At 32.6% G+C, this 23816-nt stretch overlaps 1 protein-coding gene across 11 annotated transcripts in view; it reads left to right on the top strand.

The window, feature by feature from the left end:
• The window catches only part of scrib (scribble), a 31562-nt gene extending 7805 nt beyond the window's left edge, over positions 1-23757 (top strand). For 2 of the 11 annotated variants that reach the window (XM_064357737.1, XM_064357733.1), the window contains exons 6-19: positions 36-281; positions 2674-2844; positions 3247-3337; positions 6056-6882; positions 10961-11416; positions 17590-17700; positions 17753-17932; positions 17999-18028; positions 18111-18776; positions 20957-21223; positions 21305-21531; positions 21860-22139; positions 22846-23073; positions 23347-23757. In XM_064357737.1, the coding sequence (XP_064213807.1) occupies positions 36-281; positions 2674-2844; positions 3247-3337; positions 6056-6882; positions 10961-11416; positions 17590-17700; positions 17753-17932; positions 17999-18028; positions 18111-18776; positions 20957-21223; positions 21305-21531; positions 21860-22139; positions 22846-23073; positions 23347-23547 (3981 nt within the window). In that variant the 3' untranslated portion in view covers positions 23548-23757. Of the gene's footprint in view, positions 1-35; positions 282-2673; positions 2845-3246; positions 3338-6055; positions 6883-10960; positions 11417-17589; positions 17701-17752; positions 17933-17998; positions 18029-18110; positions 18777-19550; positions 20901-20956; positions 21224-21304; positions 21532-21859; positions 22140-22845; positions 23137-23346 lie in introns of those variants that run through there. The other 9 variants (XR_010334765.1, XM_064357741.1, XM_064357736.1 and 6 more) reach the window with 9 other exon arrangements.
• The last annotated feature ends 59 nt before the right edge of the window (positions 23758-23816 follow it).

Below are 23816 nucleotides of genomic sequence, written 5' to 3'. Positions count from 1 at the left end.
CTCGTCTAATATCGCTTAATTGTCGGCTTGTGTAGACTCCTTTCGTGCGTCAGAATACACCGCATCCGCGTGAACTTAAAGCCAAAGCGCATAAATTGTTCAGTAAGGGACAGAATTCGTTGGAAGATAGTGATTTGCATACGGGTCAAGTTGTCGAAGCGGTTAATACGACGATACAGAGGCCACAAACGCCGCCACCGCCGCCTCCACCACAAGTTGTAAGGGAGGAGGTGATTGGGAACGGGGAGGAGCACAGTGAAGGCGAGGAGGAGACGGTGGATGTGAGTAAAAAAGTGTGATATTGAGTGATATTTGGATGATATTGAGTGATATTGCCGTTTGAGAGTGGGAGTGTGCTTGTTGATGGTGATATTCTGCTGATATTTTGATATTGTGGAGCTAAATATCATAATTTATTTATAGTTTCGTAAAAAAATTGAAATGAAATATCACAGTCTAAAACCAACATATCGCAATTTTTTGAAAACCATTATTTTTGAAAAAGTTTATCAGTTTCAGTGTTGAAACTGTGATATTTACTGAGAAAAATGCATCAACATCATTGATATTTTGGAAATATTAGATATTATGGATGATTTTGTAAAACAGATTTTTGATATAAACTATCATCAGTCTGAATTCAACAAATTGATATTTATTTTTGAAAAGAAATCAATCAATATTTTCTTTGCATTAGTGTTGTAACTGTGATATTTTCTAAGAAAATACAAAATTATGACTTGTTTCGCAAATTAAATGCAACATATCGCAGTTTGATATCTATTTTTGAAAAGGTAACGAAAGTTTATCTGCATTAGTATTGAAACTATGATAATTGCAGTTATTTGCAACTGCAAATATCACAGTCTAAAACCAACATATCGCAATTTGATGTTTATTTTTGAATAGAAGAAGAAAAAGTTGATCAGTTTCAGTATTGAAACTGTGATATTTGCCGAGAAAAATGCATCAGCACCTTTGATATTTTGGAAATATCAGATGTATGGATGATTTTGTAAAACAGATTTTTGATATAAACTATCATCAGTCTGAATTCAAGAAATTGATATTTATTTTTGAAAAGAAATCAATCAATATTTTGTCTGCATTAGTGTTGCAACTGTGATATTTCCTAAAAAAATGCAAAATTATGTCTAATATCGCAGTTTAAATGCAACATATCGCAGTTTGATATTCATTTTTGAAAAGGTAACGAAAGTTTATCTGCATTAGTATTGAAACTGTGATAATTGGAGTTATTTGCAACTGCAAATATCACAGTCTAAAACCAACATATTGCAATTTGATGTTTATTTTTGAAAAGAAGAAGAAAAAGTTGATCAGTTTCAGTATTGAAACTGTGATATTTGCAGTTATTTGCCGAGAAAAACGCAACAACACAGATATTTTAGAAATATCAGATGTTTGAATGATTTTGTAAAACAGATTTTTGATATAAACTATCATCAGTCTGAATTCAACAAATTGATATTTGTTTTTGAAAAGAAATCTTAACTGTGATATTTCCTGAGAAAATGTAAAATTATGACTAATATCGCAGTTTAAATGCAACATATCGCAGTTTGATATTTATTTTTGAAAAGATAACGAAAGTTTATCTGCATTAGTATTGAAACTATGATAATTGCAGTTATTTGCTGAGAAAAATGCAATATCACGACTGATATTTTGGGTTTATCAGACATATGGCTTGATTTTTTTTGTAAAAAAGTTTATATCGAAAAAAAATTTGATAAACTACCAGTCTGAATTTATAAAAAAATTGTTTTGATGTTGTATTTGATAACTTATGTTGTCAATATCATAAAATCTTGAATATATTTTGCTGATATTCTAACTGGTATTGATATGCAATACGAAGAGCGAGTGCGATATACTGACAAAAGGGCAACACCAATATAAAAATATGCAAAATATCACATCTGATTATTATTTAAAAAGTTTTTAGTTTAAAAATATTAAATTTAATTAAAGTGAAATATCACTAGTATTTTATTAGTTGATGTAATGTCATAAAGAAGGAGTTTCTTCACAATTTCATGTGGAGAATATCGTCTAGATTTATAGTAGATTTTTTCGTTAGAGTTAGTACTGATATCAGTATATGATATTTGAAGAAAAACATATTTTATTAATATTTGAAGGAATATTGACAGATTTGTAGTTCAAATGTTTGAAAAATGTGGTAGAAGATACTATCAATATCAGTTGCATTTGTAGGAATTTTGATATCAGCCAATATCACAAAATATCGAATAAATTGTGCTGATTTTTTGAGTGTTTAACCGATTTTAAGGAATATATGAAATTTAATTGGTGATATTTTGAATTGTTTCATGTTATTGATCGTTTGATATTAGCAGAAAGTGTCAATATCACAAATTGTCAAACGAATTATGAGCCCATACATTAAATAATGAATGCTAGTGCTTGACATAATTTTTTTGTGTAATTATTTTTGTACAAAATAACGTTTACATTAATAATAAAGTTAAATATCACGCAATATCGGATGTAATTTGCTGATATTAAGTGCAATATCAGTATTGGTATCATTTCTGTGGTGATATTTAGGCGATTATTGCCGAAATCTAGCGTGAAATTCGCTTATTTTTGGTGTTTTTTGGTCGCAAAAAAACATTTCCTATGCAGGAATTGGTGCCGAAACGTGTGGGATTCACCGGTCCCATACCAATCGGTGAAGAAATCGACCCAACATCGCGTCCTAGTCGATTACATCGTCGCGATACTCCTCATCATCTTAAGAACAAACGAATCACAGCGACGATCGACAAAGATAAGGTCGCTTCCATCATTGCACAGGTTTTCGAAATTTTCTTTTCTAAATTTGTGTGTGTCTGAGTGTTGCTTTTTTGCCCACAATTTTGTTGCAATGTTTATATTTTTTTCTAGATTTTGGAGGTGAGTATTGTAAGCTGATGTGTTGTTTTTTTTATCGAGTTCTTTCACCTCCCGGTCGATGAATTTTTTAATTTGAATCGCTTCCATTAACACAGTTCTAAAAATTCCTCGCGTTCAAGTAAACAAATCGTTTTGTGTCGATTGAACATTCTTGAGGAAATGCATGCGGAATGGATCGATTTAATTTATGATGTATTTTTTTGAAGTAACGTAAAACCGGTCATAAATATGTGCATGCAAAATGTCAATAGACTTTTCCATCGGCTTAAGTCTAATTGAATTTGCTTGGACGACCGATTCTAGGCATTGAAACGTCGTGAAGATGACAACATCAGCGACAGAATGAGCGTTTCCACACCGCCAGAGTCGGAAAGGAGCGCAACAAGCAGTCAAGGTAAGAGTAAGTTTTGTGTATCGTTTCATTCGCTATTTGTCGGTCGTACCGTAATGTATGTGGTGGTAGTAACGTCGTCATCACGACGTTATCAGCTGCTGATAACGTGAATGAATGAATCAATGTGAAATTTTTGGTGGAAAAATGACGACGACTTTGCCGAAAATTCGGGTGAAAAGTGGCGGTAGTAGGATTGATATTGTTTCGAGGACTTTACCGAAAAGTGTACATTCGGGTTTGAACGGGAGAAGGAGTTCGACGGGAAGCTCGGCGAGGAGGTTTCTCAAATATTCAGGTTAGGATTTGAGAGGTTTCCGAACGGCGAGGAAAATTCGTAGTTTGCAGCTTTAAAAGTTTGCTGCTTTTTTTTCCAAAAAACTGACAAATTTTCGAAATTTTTGATTTATCGCCAACAAACGAATAAATTATAACCTGGGCAACCTCTAATTATTCAAGAACTTTGGTCTCATCAAAGTAATTGGTCGGTTATTGTTATTACTGTTTCGGAATTTTTTTTTTTTTTTCAAGATGTTGTTCTATGTTTTAAGAAACTGCTCAATATTAGTGACATTTGAGGAATACTTTGGAACTTTTGGTTCTAGTATCATTATTTTCTGCTAATTTTTGAATTTTTAATTTTTGAATTTTATTTTTACGTTGGATGTCGAAATTTTAAAAGATATTGACGGTTTTTTGTTTCGGAAATTAAAATTTTTCAAAAATTTTTTTTGCGTAATTTCTTTGTGTAAATCTAATGAGAAAAATGTCAAAATTTGGTTATTTTTAATACATTTTGCTGTTTTTTTAAATCAATTTCTTCCAAGGTAATGCTTTTTCTTAAAAAATTTATTCATTTAATTTAATGTGCGCAAAAATTTTTGATGGTTTATTGGTTTTTTTATTATTTTTTCAAACTTTCCATTAAGAAATTTCTAAATTTTAGTGAGATTTGACGAATTTTCGTGAGAAAAATACTCAAATGTCGTAATTTTTTATAAATTTTGTCGGATTTTTGTTTAGTTTTTTTTATAATGAAAAATGGCTACATTTTGACTGAGTTTATTAAAATTTTGTCATTTTTGGTTTTAGAAACCCTATTTTTAACCAGTTAAATTTTTTTTTATTTTTATTAATTTTTGATTTTTTGTTTTTTTTTATTATGAAGCTTTTTTGCAAATTTTAATAAAATGCGATGTATATTTTCAGATTGGAATTTTGGGTTTTAAAATCGTAATTTTGTGGAAGGTTTTTCGAAATTTATTGAAATTTTGTACTTTTAATGCTAGAAAGATTATTTTATGTTGGTTTTGGATTTTTTTGTTTTTATTTTTTTATAACTTTTATTGGGTTTTTGGTTCAAAATTTCTCTTAAATCCAACAAAACGTTGTGCGATTTGAAAAATTTTATTAAAATTTCTGAATTTTCGGCTCTGAAAACATAATTTTGTGTAAATTTTGATAAGAAAATTGTAAAAAATATAAAATTTTTCGTAATTTTTGTTGGTTTGTTTCGAATTTTTTTCGATAATGAAGTTTTCTGTTAATGAAATTTTGGCGTGATTTGACAAGATTTATAAAAAATTTGTAACTTTTGATCGATATTTTGTGTAAATTCCGTGAAAAAATGCAAACATTTGGTCATTTTTTTTGTTCCGGAATTAATATTTAGATTTTTTTTAATTCCTATGAAGCTTTCTTCTGATAAATTTTAGGAGAATTTATAAAAAAATACAATTTTTGGATTTTTCAGTTTTAGAAACATGCTTTTTTGGATATTTTAGTCGATAAATTGTGGACTTGTAAAAATATTATTAGTATTTTGCAATTTTTGGTTTTAGAAGCATAATTTTAGTGTAAATGTTAGATTGTCGAAAATTTTTCCTAGATTTTTTTCATTTTTTAGAAAACTCTCCTTAAAAAATTGCAAAATTTTGAGTAAATTCGGCGAGATTTATTATTATTTTGTGTTAACTTTGTCTTTTTTTATAACTTTTATCTAATTTTTCTTTTGGAATTACGAATTTTCTTAGAAATGTTATTTTAATTTGTTTGGTTTTTGTTTCGATCTTTTTTATATGCCAATTTTTTTGGGAAGATTTGAAGATATTTATTCAAGTTTCTGAATTTTTTGTTTTAGAAACATGATTTTTTGGAATTTTGTACTATTTTTTTTCAGTCGCAAAATAGCGAACATAAGTTTTGTGTTAATTATGCTGAGAAAATGCTAAAATGTCAAATTTTTATAAATTATTTCTTTAGAAATATTGTGCTGTGTCGACTTTGTTTTTTTTTTTAGAACTTTTATCGAATTTTTATTTCGGAGTTAAGTGTTTTTTTATAACTTTTTTTTATACAAAATAACAGAATAAAGTTATTCGTAAATAAAACAGTGAAAAAAAGAGTGTCAGAATAAAAAAAATTAATAACAAGATATAGCAAAAATAATGTGGTACATATTATAAAAAAATGAACTGATTAATAAAATGAATTAATAATGAAAAACGAACAAGTGCCAGGGAGTAAAAAGTCAACGAAAAAATAATAATTAAAAAAAAACAAGAAAAAATACAGGCAAAATTTTTATAATTTTTTTCTTTAGAAATATTGTATTGTGTTGACTTTGTTTTTTTTAGAACTTTTATCGAATTTTTATTTCGGAGTTAGTGTTTTTTTACAAATTTGTTTTTATTTTTTGTAAAAAATCGTATTTTTTTCCAGCCGGCGAAACAGACTCTGTGGTGGAACTCCGTGAAGAAAAATACGAGATCCACATCGAGCGTTCCAACACCGGCCTCGGCCTGTCAATCGCCGGTGGCCGTGGTTCCACCCCTTTCAAAGGTGACGACGAAGGCATTTTCATATCACGCGTCACCGAAAACGGCCCCGCAGACCTAGCCGGCCTTAAAATCGGCGATAAAGTTCTCTCCGTGAACGGCGTCTCCGTAATCGGCGTCAGCCACTACGACGCCGTCGAAGTCCTCAAAGAATCCGGCCCTGTGCTCATCCTCCAGGTGTCGCGCGAAGTCACAAAATTCGTAAAACGCCCCGAAAACCCAACAACCCCTCAACCCCCACCACCTTCCGACGACGTTATCCTAAACAAGGTGTTAGTGCACACGACCCTAATCAGAGACTCGCGCGGTTTGGGGTTCAGTATAGCCGGAGGCAAAGGCTCTCAGCCGTTTAAGGCCGATTCGGAGGCGGTGTACGTGTCGCGTATCACCGAAGGGGGTGTCGCCCATAAAGATGGGAAATTGTGTGTGGGGGATCGTGTGGTGTCGATAAATGGGGTTGATTTAACGGGGGCGTCGCACGATCAAGCCGTCGCGATGTTGACGGGTTTGGAACGATTCGTACGCTTAACGGTGGAGAGGGAGGTGCCGGTGACGAAGGGGGAGGAGGTGCAAATCAGTGGGGGGATGCAACAGTCGCCCAAAGTGTTTGGGGTGCCTAAACCATATACGGGACTTTATTCGGCGAATAGTTATATGGCTAATCGGCCAGGATATACGGGGTATCGGAGGTCGTTGGAGGCCGATAAAAAGGTAAGTTGTAAAAAGGGCAAAATGTTTTTATTTCACCTAAAACAACCAGTTTATTCAAAATAATAGCAAAAATATAACGAATAAAAAATTAATTAATAATGTGATTGTAATCCGGCTCGGAGGACCATTATGTGGGATCGGAATCTAGGTATAAATATTTTTATTTTGTTAACAATAAATAAAAATATTTATAATTTTGTTGTATAAAGAAAAGACGGGAAATAAGGGAGAAAAAAGAAAAAAGAGAACCTAAAACAACCAGTTTATTTAAAATAATAGCCAAAATATAACAAATAAAAAATTCTTAATCAATAATGCAAGCGTAATCCGGCTCGGAGGACCATTATGTGGGATCGTGTAGCTCGAAATAAAAAGAGTTATTTTCTTCTCTGGTGGACTGTATTTCCAAACTACTATGTACAAAATTTTGATTTGTGTATGAGATTATTTTTATGTTTATTTTTGCCACCAATAAACATATCATTATATTATTAAAAAAACTAGTGTTGGTGAAGGGAATTTGAGGTCTTATTGCCTTAAGTTTTGAACAATTTGAGTATAAATATTTATAATTTTGTTGTATAAAGAAAAGACGGGAAAGTAAATATTGAAAAATAAGGAAGCAAAAAGAAAAAAGAGAACCTATAACAACCAGTTTATTTAAAATAATAGCCAAAATATAACAAATTAAAAATTCTTAATTAATAATGCAATCGTAATCCGGCTCCGGAGGACCATTATGTGGGATCGTGTAGCTCGAAATAAAAAGAGTTATTTTCTTGTCTGATGGACTGTATTTCCAAACTACTATATACAAAATTTTGACTGGTGTATGATATTTTTATGTTTATTATTGCCACCAATAAACATATCATTATAGTATTAAAAAAACTAGTGTTGGTGAAGGGAATTTGAGGTCTTATTGCCTTAAGTTCTGAACAATCTGGGTATAAATATTTTTATTTCGTTAACAATAAATAAAAATATTTATAATTTTGTTGTATAAAGAAAAGACGGGAAAGTCAATATTGAAAAATAAGGGAGAAAAAAGAAAAAAAGAGAACCTAAAACAAGCAGTTTATTTAAAATAATAACCAAAATATAACAAATAAAAAATTCTTAATAAATAATGCAATCGTAATCCGGCTCTGAGGACCATTATGTGGGATCGTGTAGCTCGAAATAAAAAGAGTTATTTTCTTGTCTGATGGACTGTATTTCCAAACTACTATGTACAAAATTTTGACTTGTGTATGATATTATTTTTATGTTTATTATTGCCACCAATAAACATATCATTATATTATTAAAAAAACTAGTGTTGGTGAAGGGAATTTGAGGTTTTATTGCCTTAAGTTCTGAACAATCTGGGTATAAATATTTTTATTTCGTTAACAATAAATAAAAATATTTATAATTTTGTTGTATAAAGAAAAGACGGAAAAAGTCAATATTGAAAAATAAGGGAGAAAAAAGAAAAAAAGAGAACCTAAAACAAGCAGTTTATTTAAAATAATAACCAAAATATAACAAATGAAAAATTCTTAATTAATAATGCACTCGTAATCCGGCTCGGAGGACCATTATGTGGGATCGGATAGCTCGAAATAAAAAGAGTTATTTTCTTGTCTAGTGGACTGTATCTCCAAACTACAATGTACAAAATTTTGACTTGTGTATGATATTATTTTTATGTTCATTATTGCCACCAATAAACATATCGTTATATTATTAAAAAAACTAGTGTTGGTGGATGGGAATTTGAGGTCTTATTGACTAAGTTCTGAACAATCTGGGTATAAATATTTTTATTTTGTTAACAATAAATAAAGATGTTTATAATTTTGTTGTATAAAGAAAAGACGGGAAAGTATATTGAATAAGGGAGAAAAAAGAAAAAAGAGAAATGATAGGGAGAAAAAATAAATGGAAATGCAAATAAAGTAAGGAAGTTACGAAACTACTAAAAGTATAAAGGTAAAACTGAAAGCAGGCTGAAAAAGAAATACCTACGAAAGGAAGATAAAAGGGCTGAAAAAACATTTAAGGAAAGAGAATGGAAAAAGATGCTTTTTTCTTCGTGCTTTAATTATAAATATTTGTAACAAAAATGATTTAATAAATAGGAAAGCAAAAGTAATAAGAAAATAGACAGAACAGTAGGAAGAAGTATATAGAAGAAAAGGGAAAAACTAGAAGAAGATTAAAGAACAGAAAAAACATGTAAGGAAAAAGAATGCAAACTAAAAAACAGAATATTATAATAAAAGAATAAAAATATAAAAGAAGACAAAAACACAAAAAATAAGTGAAGAAAAACGTAAAGCAAAACTAAAAACTAATAAGTTACGTATCTATAATATAAAAACTAGCGAATTATTAAATAGGAATTAATAACGAAAAATAAACCAGTACCAAGGAGTGAAAAGTAAACGAGAAAATAAAAAATGAATTGAAAATGTTCAAAAAATAACTTGTGAAAGTTATGCCTATCTACTTAGAATGCTGGCATAAAAAAACAGAATACAAAAAAAATAAAAAGTTGCGGAATCATAAAATAAAAAAACAAGAAAAAAATGCTAAGAACGTAAATAAATAAAAAAGCAGGAAAACAAGAAATACAAGAAGGGGATTAAAGAACAGAAAAAGCAAAAATAAAAACATAAAGTTGAAAATACGTAAAGAAAAGTTACTTATAACTTTCTGTAAAGAATTAATAATTGCATAGGTTTCAAAGTGGTACCTCGTAAAACGACCCACACCTCGTCAATATTTGCAAAAATTGGCCCATAATAACAGTAAAATAAATAAATAAAATTAGCCTTGATTTTGTGTAGGTACAACAACGTTATTATCTAACAGGCTCTGACAAATACAATCAACATTTGACGTCATTTCGATTGTTAATAACAACCACCTGATCCGAATTTTTTTTGCCACATTTTACCAAATGGTAATCTAGTGTCACGGCCAAGGCCAACCACGCCATGCAATTTGAGTTCAAAAAATCACAAAATATGCGAATTTCACTTGTCATGGCCGCCGCGACCATGCATTTGTTTAACAAATGAAGTGTGGTGAAACAGTTGCATTGTTACTAAGCGCCAACTTGATCGAATCGTATTACAAATCCCAGCCTACTAGATTTTGGTGGTTTTTGATTTATTTATTGATAATTTCGCAACGCCATTCCATATTCCACGCCATTCCAAACGTTTTAATAATAATGACATCATCAATTTCAAACTGGAAGGCATTTTTCACCTGTGTGAAGTGTGATGATATCATCGACCAAGACGACAACTTGAACTTTCGAATTTTATAAACGAAACTTTACAACAGTTGTGCAAATATTTTTCAACTATACTACTTATAGGTAGTAAAAAACAAATAAATAATTCGTGAAAGAAGATTCGTGTCAAGGTGGAAAATATCTAAGTAAAATGAACTTCGTAAACAATTAACACACTAACCGTGTGGACATTTGCAATTGTAATTTTTCGTTTAAATACAGTGATTAAGACACGGAAACGTCGGTTTTGTACCGTTACCATCATTTTCTCAGAGAATTTATTTCGAAGAAATTTCGGGGCGGAAAAGTGCACGCCACTGAATTGTTTTCTAATTTTTTTTTGTTATTTCCCAACGCCGACTTATCGGACAATTATCGTCCATTTCGCATCGCAGACGAAAACTAGTTTCGTGGGAAGGGCTAGTGCCGGTTTAGCGGCTCATTTGTTCCAGGAATGAATAATTCGACCAATAAAAACGTAAAAGTACCTCCTTCGTGTTTATCTATTGGACAAAAAATTGCAAAGTGTTTGTGATTGGATATTGACGGGCGAGTGCACTCCCTACTATAAAACAGACCAATCACGAATCGGCTGATTTTTAATTAACACTTTGAAGAATTGTAACAATCGGCTAAAAAAACCGAACTTGATTTATTTCAATTATGAAAATATGAAAAAAAAAAGAAATATTTCCAAATAAGTTGGTTGATTTTGGGTGTTGTTACGAGCCGCATCCGAGTGTCGTTAGTGCAATGTAATATATTTTTTCTTTTTTTTTTTTTCAGACTGTTGCACCAATAAGCGATCAGCTCCAAGAATCGCCAAAAACAAACGGCATCGTCCACGAAGTGCCAAAACCGGCGCCGCGGCGCATCTCAGCCGCCGCCACTACGCCGCCGCCGCCAAACGACAAGAAGGCGGCGCCGTCGACGCCGCCACCGTCCATCGTCGACGGCGACGACGCACAGGTACTGCCGAAGCCAATCACCAACGAAGAGTTCCAAAACATGATTCCCCCCCATTTCCTCAAATCAAATAAATCACAAACCAATAATAATAACAATAATCCCGATACCGTAAATGCCGTTACCGTTACCATTAAGAAGCCAGATCCGATCGAGTTGCCGCCCGCGCCCTCTGGGCCCGGACGCGTCACTGAAACCATCACCAAGAGTACCTTTACGGAAACAGTGGTCACTCGCATCACCGATAATCAGCTGATCGTGCCCGTTATTATCGAGGTATGCCCTGGATTACACAACACGATCAATGATTTTGTACAACCCTTCTCCAGAAAAAAATACGAAAACAATTTTTATAATCTTTGCACCATCATATACACGACTACACGAGGTTGAGGTTTGCTTTCACTCTTTTTTTTCTTTTTTTTTTGTTTTTTTGTTTAGTTTTTCTTTTTAATTTCTAACTTTTCATCACTGTCAAGTTGGCTGGGGCGCATGTGGGTACTGATTGTAACGTGTAATAGTGTAACAGGAAACTGATTACAACAAATAATAACGAAAAAAAAAGCGAAACAGTGAAAGAAGAAGAATGAAGGAATTAGAATCATACAATACATCCAAAAAATAAATAATGTGCCAGTGAAAGTAAAAATAGCAAAATTACGAAGCAAAGTATTAGGAATTTTATTAAATGAAACAGGAAAGACTGAACACTAAATTAAAATAAAAAATAAAATAAAAAAATTCGGGAAAAAAAGAATAAAAACACAAAAACATAAGAAATAATAATAAATAAGATATAACAGAATAGACAAGAATTCAAATTTAAGAGAAATACAAAATAAAAATACGTAGGTTTTAAAAAAAAACTTAATCACGGAAATAAGTTTTGACAATATTAAGTTTTATGTTCGTAATAGGAAAAAATGGTGTCAATGAACTAGAAAATAGAGCGTAAAAGAACTAATAAAAATAAAAAAATCGGCGATTTTAAAAAAATATGTAAGGAAAACGGAAGGAAATAATACTGAATTGAGAAACAAAATTATTTTTTTTCGTAGAATACTTAAATAAAAGATATTTAAAAAATTGCTAAAAGAGATTATTACAAAAAAACGCTGTTTAAAATTTTTAAATAAAATAGTTATTAATAATACAAGTGTGAAGACACAAGCTTAAAGTTCGAGGGCTGTTGTTATGCATCGAGCGAATGCGAGTTGCATATCTAGACACCCGAGTGTTATTAAAAAAATTTTTTTTAATGTTTTAATTTAAAGCACATTGATATGGGAAGCGTGTTTTAAAATAAAATAAATCTAGCATTTAGATATTAAAAAAATATTACCAACAAAAAAATATTTAATAAAAAATTATGAAAAAAAATATGCTAGCAAATAAAAAGAAATGAAAATTACTGATAAGAGATAAATTAAAAAAAAAATAGAAAATATAATAGAAAAAATAAAGAACAATACTTTAAAATAGGTAAATAGGTAGGTAAGTTTCTTCAAAATAGAAGTTAATTTTGAAATGGAATTAAAAAAATAGGAAATAAAACAAGAAACAAGTAAACAAAAAAAGTCGGCTCAGTACAAGACAGTAAACACTCTGTATAAGCTAATAAAGAAAAAACTCTTTAATAAAATACATATGAAGGTATAAGAAAAAAATTAAATATGCTAGCAAATAAAAATAAGTGTTAAATTACTGATAAAAGGTAAATTAAGAAAAAAAATAGAAAATATAGTAGAAAAAATAAAGAACAATACTTTAAAATATTTAAGATATGTAAATAGGTAGGTAGGTTTCTTCAAAATAGAAGTTAATTTAGAAATGGAATTAAAAAAATAGGAAGTAAAACAAAAAAAATCGGCGAAGTACAAGACAATAAACACTCTGTATAAGCTAATAAAGAAAAAATTCTTTAATAAAATATGAAGGCATAAGAAAAAAATAAAATATGCTAGCAAATAAAAATAACTGTTAAATTACTGATAAAAGGTAAATTAAGAAAAAAAATAGAAAATATAGTAGAAAAAATAATGAACAATACTTTAAAATATTTAAAAGATTTAAATATTTCTTCAAAATAGAAGTTAATTTAGAAATGTAATTAAACAAAAACAAGTAAACAAAAAAAAATCGGCGAAGTACAAGACAGTAAACACTCTGTATAAGCTAATAAAGAAAAAACTCTTTAATAAAAAACATAATGAATAACAAAATAAGTTAAGAAACGAAATTACTTGAATACCAAAAATAAAGAAATATAACAGAAAAGAATGAATAAAAATGCGCAGAAAATAAATAAAATACGCCAAATTGTTAATAAATAATGAGACGTAATACCAAATTGAGAAAGAAAAATATTTCGTATTTATAGGAAACACTGAAATAAAAAATCGGATCGAAAAACTAGGAAATAGAGCGTAAAATAAAACACCAAAAACTATTTTTTCTAAGAGATGAGATAAATAAATAAAAGATAGGTAATGAAAAATACGTAATAAATACTCTTTCATAAAAAGGTAGAATTAGATTCGTATTAATTTTAACATTTCACGGTCACTGACTTGCAAAAAATATGTAGCGAGAAAAATGCCTTAATTTGCCACGTTAATTAAATTTTGACCAAAGAAAATTGAGAAATTGAATTCAACGAAAAAAAAAACAAACACTCAAACGCAGAGTAACTGGATATTGAGTAAAATCTACGAGTAAAATTGAAGTTTTTTTAATAAGTTTTGACAAAATTAAAGCATGTCTTATTTTTGCTCATTTATTTTATTTCGTTGGTAGAGCGTGTCAATACAATGTCAAAGATCTTGAGATGTTTTTTTCGTTGTTTGTACAGGTTTTGGAATGCATTTCATTTAATGTGGATTCCGATTTAATTGTTAATAAAATTCAAGGTCATTCTAAAAATAAATTTCGTTGTTGAAAATATTTATCTTGACGTAAGAATTGAATTTGTTTGACAATTTATTAAGTTTTTCGTGCGTAAAAAAATGAAAATTAAAATAACTTAACTAGTTTAGGTCAAGTGCGATAAAAAATATGATTCAGTAAATATTTCACTCGGATAAACCAGAATCATAATTAAATGAAAAATGACTCACGTTTCAATTATTTATTGCTTAGAGGAAATGATCACAATCTAGTCAAATACCACTCGACGCCCATCGTAAAAAATCACTTTCTCTTATCTATTTATAGAATTTTTTTATGAAAAGTTGGCAAGTATTTGATGACAATGACTTAAAAACTATGACAAAAAATAATTCAAGGTCAAAAATATACTTGAAAAATGTATCTGTCTCTTAATTATTTTGACACGATATGTCTTGATTATCAGAAACTGTTTTTCAAAAACCATTTACATCATTGAACTATTGTCATACTTGTCATATATCAAGTGTCAAAAACAATTATTTGACAAATGTTTCAAGGTCAGTCTAAAAAAATCGAGTTAACTGTGAGTTTTGAGATAAGGCCTACTGCGATATTCCCATAAAATTGAATCCGGGGCGGGTCCTTATCAAACTATGATAAGGCAATATTTGACATTTGATAAAATTCTTCAACCGGAAAAATCGAAACGCACGTTCAATCCTTTAATACGGTCATGTGTGTTGACAAAATGTCGTAACATAAAATTTCTCAACTGTTTGAACAATGTAAACCGATTCATTGTAACAACGCTCAGTCGACCCAAATTTACTTTCTTTTCCTCGTTTTACTGATGCGGAGGAGTTAGTGTAGGGTCAAAAGTTCAAATGTCAGGCCGAAAAAATGCCACATTTTCTTCATCATCTTCTTCTTTCACACACAACTGTCAAAGTCGTGGTGCGCGATTTTAATCTTTAGAAAAAATGCGATCAAGTGAATGGAAGGTCTCGTGTAATAACGGACAGTGTGGGATTTATTAAATATCAAGTCGAGTAGAAAACGACTGACAAAGGGGACTATTTTTGGAACGGGATTTGCGATCAGCGGACCGCAGACTGAACACCCGATTGGAAATAATTGAATAAAAAATACGAATGTTTTGTTGTGATAGTAGAATCAATCGGGGAAAGTTGGAGTTGCCTTCGATTGGAGTTTAGTGCAATTTGAATCATGTTGCAAGGTTGGAGGTGTTTAAAAATGTGAACTTGAAGGTTTCCGCTGTAATCGAAATGTGTAATCGGATTTTTCAAAGTTTTTAACTTTTTTTCTAGTTAACTATAAGTCTCTCGGCAATAATAAAAACCATTCATTTAACTTTGAAAACTTGCAGATGAGAGCCGTTTGAAGTTTTTTGACTTGAGCGTTTAGTTAGTTCCGCTGTAATCGGCTTTTGAGAATCAAAAATAGTCACAAATCGAATTTTTAAAACTTTGGACACGTTTTTTTAAGCTACAAGTCTCAGAAACTGTAAAATAAGAGTGGTTTAATTTTTTTTTGACTTTTTTAGATAAAAAAATTGTAAGTCGAAAACTATGAATATTAGGTCAAAACAGTTTGTGTAGTTGAATTTTTCGGACGATTTTACATAAGAAATCGCCGGTTTCAGTCAGACACTTTGAAATAACTCGTCGTAGAAAATTTTAACGAGTTTTTACTTTTATTGAACTTTTTTTTAACTTCTTCCTGTGGCCACATGGCACTTGCGTCATTTTATAGATTTTTTCACCGCTGATTACGACGGAGTTTGGCATTTTGCTATATCTCATTCAGTTCCGCTGTAATCGGCTTTTGAATATCAAAAATATAAAAAAATCGGATTTTTCAAAATTTTGGACACGTTTTTTTTTAACTACAAGTCTCACAGAAACTGTAAAATAATTACTGGAATCTCTCTTTTATTAGCTATCGAAGAGCGAAAACCAGTAGCCAATTGGAATTATAGTTTTGGCGTGAAACAGGTTTAATTTTTTTTTGGCTTTTTTAGATAAAAAAAAATCGTAAGTCGAAAACTGAATATTAGGTCAAAACGGATTTCTCGGACGATTTTACATAAGAAATCGTCGGTGTCAGTCAGACTCTTTAACACAACTCGTCGTAGAACATTTTAACGCGTTTTTACCTCTGTTAAACTTTTTTTTTAACTTCTTCTTTTGGCGACATGGGACTTACGCCATCTTATAAAATCTTATAGAGCCTTTTTACGCGTTTTTATCTTTATTAAACTTTTTTTTTAACTTCTTCTTTTGGCGACATGGGACTTACGCCATTTTATAATTTTTTAACGATGATTACGCCAGAGTTTGGCGTTTGGCTATATCTCATTTAGTTTCGCTGTAATCGGCTTTTGAAAATCAAAAATATTCAAAAATCGGATTTTTCAAAATTTTGGACACGTTTTTTTTTTAAATACAAGTCCCACAGAAACTGTAAAATAATCACTGGAATTCCTCTTTTGGCGTGAAAGAGGTTTACATTTTTTTTGCTTTTTTAGATAAAAAAAATTGTAAGTCGAAAACTATGAATATTAGGACAAAACGGTTTGCGCAGTTATATTTCTCGGACGATTTTACATAAGAAATTGTCGGGTTCTGTCAGATATTTTAAAACAACTCGTCGTAGAGCATTTTAACGCGTTTTTACTTTTGTTAAACTTTTTTTTAACTTCTTCCTTTGACGACATGGGACTTACGCCACCTTATAGATTTTTTTTACGCTGATTACGTCGGAGTTTGGCGTTTTGCTATATCTCATTTAATTCCGCTGTAATCGGCTTTTGAAAGTCAAAAATATTCAAAAATCGGATTTTTTAAAATTTTGGACTCGTTTTTTTTTAAATACAAGTCCCACAGTAACTGTAAAATAATTACTGGAATCCCTCTTTTATTAGCTATCGACGAGTGAAAACCAGTAGCCAATTGGAATTATAGTTTTGGCGTGAAAGAGGTTTAAATTTTTTTTGGCTTTTTTAGATAAAAAAAAATTGTAAGTTGAAAACTATGAATATTAGGTCAAAACGGTTTGTGTAGTTGGATCCCTGGGACGATTTTACATAAGAAATCGTCGGTTTCAGTCAGACATTTAAAAAATACTCGTCGTAAATCATTTTAACGTGTTTTTACATAAAAAAAAAATTTTTACTACTTAGCCGTTTTATTAATTTTTAACGCTGATTACGATGGTGATTTCCGCTGTAATCGCCATATTTTTTAATGTGACGAACTTATTATTACTACAATGCCAAAATAACACATTTTAACCCACTAATAATTAACTCCATAGTTTAGTTATTAGTTATAGGTAGTTATAAGCTAGTTAAATAAGCCAATAGACAAATCTTGGGCACAAACCTAGTAGTGACCGATCAGGATTCAGGTAAAACACCCATTTTTCCCCTTCAATCCCCCTATTCACCCCCTTTTCTCCGGCTTCTTTCTATTTTTCGGTAGAAAAAAAAACCAAAATCGGTGCCAAAATTCAAGTAAACTATTTTTTCTTGTCTCCAGGACGTGACTTTGAGCAAAGCCCATGGCTCACTCGGATTCAGTATTATCGGCGGTACCGACCATTCCAGTATTCCGTTCGGTGTCAAAGAACCGGGAATCTTTATCTCGCACGTGAGTACTAACACGCTAGCGTTAATGCCAAAATCTATGAAAAATTTCACAGTTGGTACCTGGCGGTACGGCCGCCAACTGTGGCAAACTTCGAGTCGGTGATCGAATTTTAAAAGTGAATGGAACTGACGTCACACAAGCCACCCATCAAGAGGCCGTAATGGAGCTATTACGCCCTGTGGAGAAAATAACGCTGACGGTACGGCACGATCCGTTACCGGACGGATATCAGGTTGGTATTACAGTTTCCTGTAACGTGGCCAATGTACGGTTTGTATCACTTTGATTTGGTTTCAAGCAACTCATGATTTCGTACGTTGATGCGAAGGTGAGTGATTTTTAACACGGAACGAATCACCCTGTATAGTTTTTTGTTTGAATTTTCACGCGAATTTCGGTTTTTCCCCCAGGAACTGGTGATCGAAAAGGGCGAGAACGAAAAACTGGGCATGCACATCAAGGGCGGCTTGCAGGGCCAGCGTGGCAACCCATTGGACAAATCCGACGAAGGCGTTTTCATTTCGAAAATAAATTCCGCTGGAGCGGCGCGTCGCGACGGCCGATTGCGCGCCGGAATGCGTCTTCTGGAAGTCAACGGCAAGTCACTTTTAGGCGCAACGCATCAAGAAGCCGTTAACACGCTACGTTCATGCGGAAACGTCATAAAACTGGTCGTTTGTAAAGGCTACGACCGATCCGAAGTCGACAAGGCGATTGCCGAGGGTCGTCTCACGCGCGCCGGGTCGGTCAGCAGTCGCTCGCAAAGTGTCAGCTCACTTGATGTGCCCGACGAAGACGTACAACACGAGCAAAATATCAAGTCGGAAATCGTCCAATTCGAGAAAGAACAAGAAGCCGAAAAACGACTCAAATTGACCGAAAATTCCGACGATGAGTTGCATTTAGTTGAAGCCAAAGCTTCGACAACACCGGCCGATAAGGTGCTTGATGTGGTGCGAGCCGTCGAAACGTTGGCCGAAAATTCGGTACCTCCCAAATCGCCAGGTGGACCGAATTCCGAACTGAAAACCACGACCATTGTTATGAGCAAACATACGCTCGCACCGACGACGACGGTAAGTTGATTTGTTGTCTGTGTAGTGTTTTGTCTGCTTTTGTGGCCGTTTGCTGTGTCTAGAAGGCGCTTTTTTGACATGAACATGAAAAATATATGTTTTTCCGAACTCAGTTGAATTGTTCGGAACTTTGGAAATTTGTGATACGGAACTTCAGAATAGGATATTTCACCGAAAAATTATTAATTTGTGAAGTTCGAACTTTTTGGCGACTGAAAATAGTGTATTATTAAATGAGTATATAATTCGGACACTCGCTCGCTACGCTCGCTCTTGTTCTAAACAATTGAACGACTGCATTGTTTTCGTCAATTTGCATAAAATTGTCGGCCATTTCGCATCAAAGACGACATTATAGTTTTGTGGGAGGGGTTAGCGGAATTTGACCAATGAAATCATAGAAGGGCCTCCTCCGTGTTTATCTATTGGACCAAAAATTGCAAAGTGATTGTGATTGGATATTGACGGGCGGACGCACTCCTGACGTAAAAACGGACCAATCACAAGGCGCTTAAAAAACTGGTGTTTGGTTATGTTATGAATTTCGCTGTTTTAACACTTTGCCTAAAGAATCGAAACAGTTTAGATGTAATCGGCTAAAAAATTTTTTTTTTGATTTTTAGTCGATAAAAGTGATTAAAGAAACTACTTTTATCCGATTTATTGGATTTTTTTTTCAAATTTGCATCATTAGAAGGCTGAAGCATGTATTTTGTCGCATGATGCATGTTAAAAAAGTAATCGTTACTATCGAATTTCTATTTTTGATTCCAGAAACCGAAAAGGACTCCATAACAAACACTCACGAATGAGATTTTACTGTAACACAACAGTACGTAAACATCTAAAAAAAAAAACGCGATTTCTTTTTGTCGAAATTGTTAAACGTGGTGCTCATGTAATAATAATAAGAATAATAAATAAGTAGCGAATAAGCGAATTTAACAATAACACAATTTGGTCTATGTGTTCATCGCTTGTGTTTATTGTATACAGGCTGATTTTTTTAGGGTTTACATTAGAAACTTTTCAACTTCTAATACAGCTAGAGCTTTAATTTGTTTTATACAATCCTGAGTTCAACTAAATTATTTTAAAAATTTAAATTTGTCTTTTGAAACTGAGTACAATGTACCTTATCTGTCAAAGTTTTTGACATATGTCAATTTTTCTTACAAATTTTTATTTTTGAACTTTTTACAATAAGTGAATAATCCTTTTTACGTTTGATAACCAAAGGTTTGAAGGGTTTTCTGAAATTCTCAGGATTGTCAACTGTCAAATTGCAAGCCTACTACGATTTTTTGAACATCAAAAAATCATTTAAAAAGCTGGTATAATTATAATTATAACATTATTATAGCCGTTTGTTGATAACCATTTTTATGCAAATAAAAATTTGAGCAAAAAATTGACATGTGTCATAAACTTTGGCAGGTAAGTACAAACAATTTGAGTAAATTTTCGTCAGTTTGAGGTGAATTCAAAAATGCAATAAAAATGTGTGGTTACTATTTAAAATTTCAAAGTTGGCGCCAATTTCTCTCAGCCAACTTGGATCGTATAAAAAATTTTAAAGCTCTAGGTGTATTAGAAGGCCCTAAAAGAATCACTATTGTGAATCATATCAAAATAATTATGTACCAAATGAATGTCTCAATGGACACCTTTCTGTTCGAGCGAAAGAAACAGTATTTATTTGATATAATTGAACTAACAAATCAGTTCCTCGATAGACCGATTTATTTAAATTCAAATCGTGTTCGTTGTCAAATGCCTTATTGTTTCGGTGTCAAAACATTTGAATTTAAATAATTCTTATATATTTTTCTAAAACATGGTCCAGTCGACTGGATTTTCTAAATTTCGTGCCATAAACTCACACACACACATACAGGGGGGCCATAACTTTGCGTTCACATTCCCGCCAACTAGATTTTTCGGTGTGTATCCAAACGGCCCTCGAATTCTAACCTCAATTTGTGTTTGATTGTTGATTGTCCAACCAGTAGTCGCATAGATTTTTATATTGTTGTTATGACTCGGTATTGTCTATTTATTAAACGCATAAAAAAATATTTATTAATGTGATCATTTTCAATGGCAAATATATTTTTCATATGACGTGTGTGTTGCTTTTGTCCTGTCGTCCGATAGTATAATTAATATCCAATAAACAGGCGAAAATCCCTAACCCCGCCCCGACTCCTCCCACCACACCCACTCGCCTCGAATCGAGTCTCGAGAATCTCGTAATCCCGCCTCCTGACGGCTACTCCGAGGACGAAACTCCGCCCGAATTGCCCAAAACGCCGAAACCAACACTCGATTTGCTCAAAAGTAGCCAATCGCTTGATTTGTTGTGGGAGGGCGGGGCCAAGCCGGCACCGCCTCCACGGCCACAATCGCTGGTCATAGCCAATAAACACGTCCGGTTTTCTAACCAGGTAATTGACACGCCCACAAAAACAAACAAAACACTAGATCGCGTTTTTTGTTTCGTTTTTTATTGCTTTTTTTTAAATTAGCCGCCACAATCACCGAAAAAATCGACAGTTAGTGATAAGAAAAAATTCTTTGAGACTGCAATGGAGGAGAGTCAGAAGCCGCCTCCAAAACTTGACAAAGTTTTCACTTATTTAAGCTCCGACGAACTGGAAAAACTCAAAGCCGAAGAAGAACGAAAAATTGCGAGTCTTTCGCCCGAAATTTTGGATCATTCCGACAGCGAATCGATTGATTCGCAGCATACCAGGTTTGTTTGACATTTATCAAATGTCAAAATTCTATAAAATTGTCAAATGGCAAAAATTTGACGATTTGTCAAATGTAAAAATCGGTCACATTTGACGTTGTCTAATGTAAAAAACTGTCAGATGTCAAAAATTGTCAAATGTCAATATTTGGCCAAATATCAAAATTTGACGATGTTGTCAAATGTAAAAAAAACTGTCAGATTTGACAATGTCAAATGTAAAAAATTGTCAGATGTCAAAAATTGTCAAATCTCACAATTTGGTAAATTTGTCAAATGGCATGATTTGTTCAAAATTTAACAAAATTGTCAAATGTCATATTTTTAGCGTGTCCCATCATAGCAATATCGGCGTGGTGCGCACGGCGAAGGCCGAACGTCGTCTCAAGGACAAATTACGTGAAGAAGGTCTTTTGACAGATGAAGATGACAGTGCATCGCATCTGTCACCGGCCGAAGAAAGGGCCTTAAGGGCCGAAAAAAGGGCCGCTTGGAGGGCAGCACGTCTCAAATCGCTCGAACAAGATGCAATTCAGGCCCAAATGGTTATTAAATCAATGACAGATATGGTAGGAGCCGGGGAATTACCGCCATCGGAAAAAGATGAGGTAAGAAAGAAGGATGGGGTTATGTGATGGGTGTTTTAAGGCTTTGTGTCACTTTTTGTGACGTTTTCCCGGTCATTGTGACACGAATTTATGGCTTGATGTGTTTGAGAGAGATAGGTTTAGAGGGGGAATTACAGAAACCTGTATTTTTTAATGCGGTCTAGAAAATAATAAAACATATTATGATTAAAGTTTATAAAGGTTTGACATCTGTGACAGATTTTTCTCAATAATTTACTGTTATTAATTTTTTGAGATTACAGAAACCTGTAATTGTTTTGTCTATTTTAAAAACCGCAAATTTACAATAATTTTTTCTACTTTTAAATAATTTTATTATAAATAACATTTCGAACTGTATTATTTTCTAGTTTTTAATTTGATTTTTGTACTTTTTTAAGTTACAGAAACCTGTAATTTTTTATTATGTTAATTTATTTCAGTTTTTTTTCTTTACAGAGTGATTTTTTTTTACAATTTTGTTCTAAATTTTGCCGATTTGCGTGAATAGTAGTTTTAAAATTACAGAAACCTGTAATTTTGAAACGTATAATTTGCCATCTCTCTCACACGGTCGCTCTATTTTAACACTTTGCCTTGCATAACTCGGCTTCGCCTCGGGAAAACGTCACCAAACCGAGCGCCATCTATATGTATTGTGTCAAACTAACTCACTAACATTTGACTGGATTCGGTACATGTCCAGCAGGGCTCAGGTACTAACAGCATTGCATGTGTTGTTCAGCTGAGGCCATCTAGTGCCGATTTTCCCAAGTTGGCCGTGCGTAGTAAACCCGGCAACACAACAGTGAGAGAAAGCGAGAAGGTGATAGATGAGAAAGTGACACAACGTACTGAAGAATATATCGATGACGTCACAGGCGAAAAACGAGTTAGGACGGTCGAATATGTCGAGAAGCTGATAGAGAAAGAGGTATAAAAGAGAGAGAAACAAACATTTTCCAACCAATCAGCATGACTTATACACTCACACCTGGTTAGTCTACTTAACACTTTTTTTCTTCTAGTAGCACGCTTTGGTTTTTTTTTTTTTTTGTTAAATGTACTTTTTATCTGAGGCACTGCCGAGGAGTTGTACTTATTCCTTGTTGTGTTGTTCTATCGCTTGGGTGAATATAGTCTATCCCTCAGTTACAGGAACCTGTAATTTTTGGGTTATTGTTTAGTGTTTTTTTTTCGTGAACAGGTGGAAACACTTCAGGAAAAAATCATTTCGTTAGAATTAACCAAACCCGAAGACTTTGTTCCGCTCAATGGAGCCAATAATGACCTTGAGACCGCGTCAGAGCCGCCTACTCCGACCACTGGCGATGAAAAACCTTTCGATGAGGAAAACACAAGTGCGAAAAAACGTCGGAAAAAACGGTCGAAAAAGGGCAAACATTGAACTTTAATAGTTTAAAGACATCACGTTTCTACAGGGTGGATGGGTTTTATTTTTAAGAGTATATAAATTATTGTTATGTACAAAGTATTTAATGTATTATGTAGGCTCCAAGGCTTGTTTTTTAACACTTTTCACTGTGGTGGTACGATTTTATACAAAGACCTCCTAATTCGCTTTGGATTTCAAATTTTAATAAATAATTCAAATGAAGACTGGGGTTTTATATTACAGAAACCTGTATTTTTTTCCCAGATTTGTCTGATTTTTTA

The sequence above is a fragment of the Tribolium castaneum genome, chromosome 7, assembly GCF_031307605.1.
Source record: "Tribolium castaneum strain GA2 chromosome 7, icTriCast1.1, whole genome shotgun sequence".
NCBI classification, from domain to species: Eukaryota; Metazoa; Arthropoda; class Insecta; order Coleoptera; family Tenebrionidae; genus Tribolium; species Tribolium castaneum.
The sequence above is the reverse complement of the archived record's forward strand: the minus strand, read 5'-3'. Positions and strand labels throughout refer to the sequence as shown.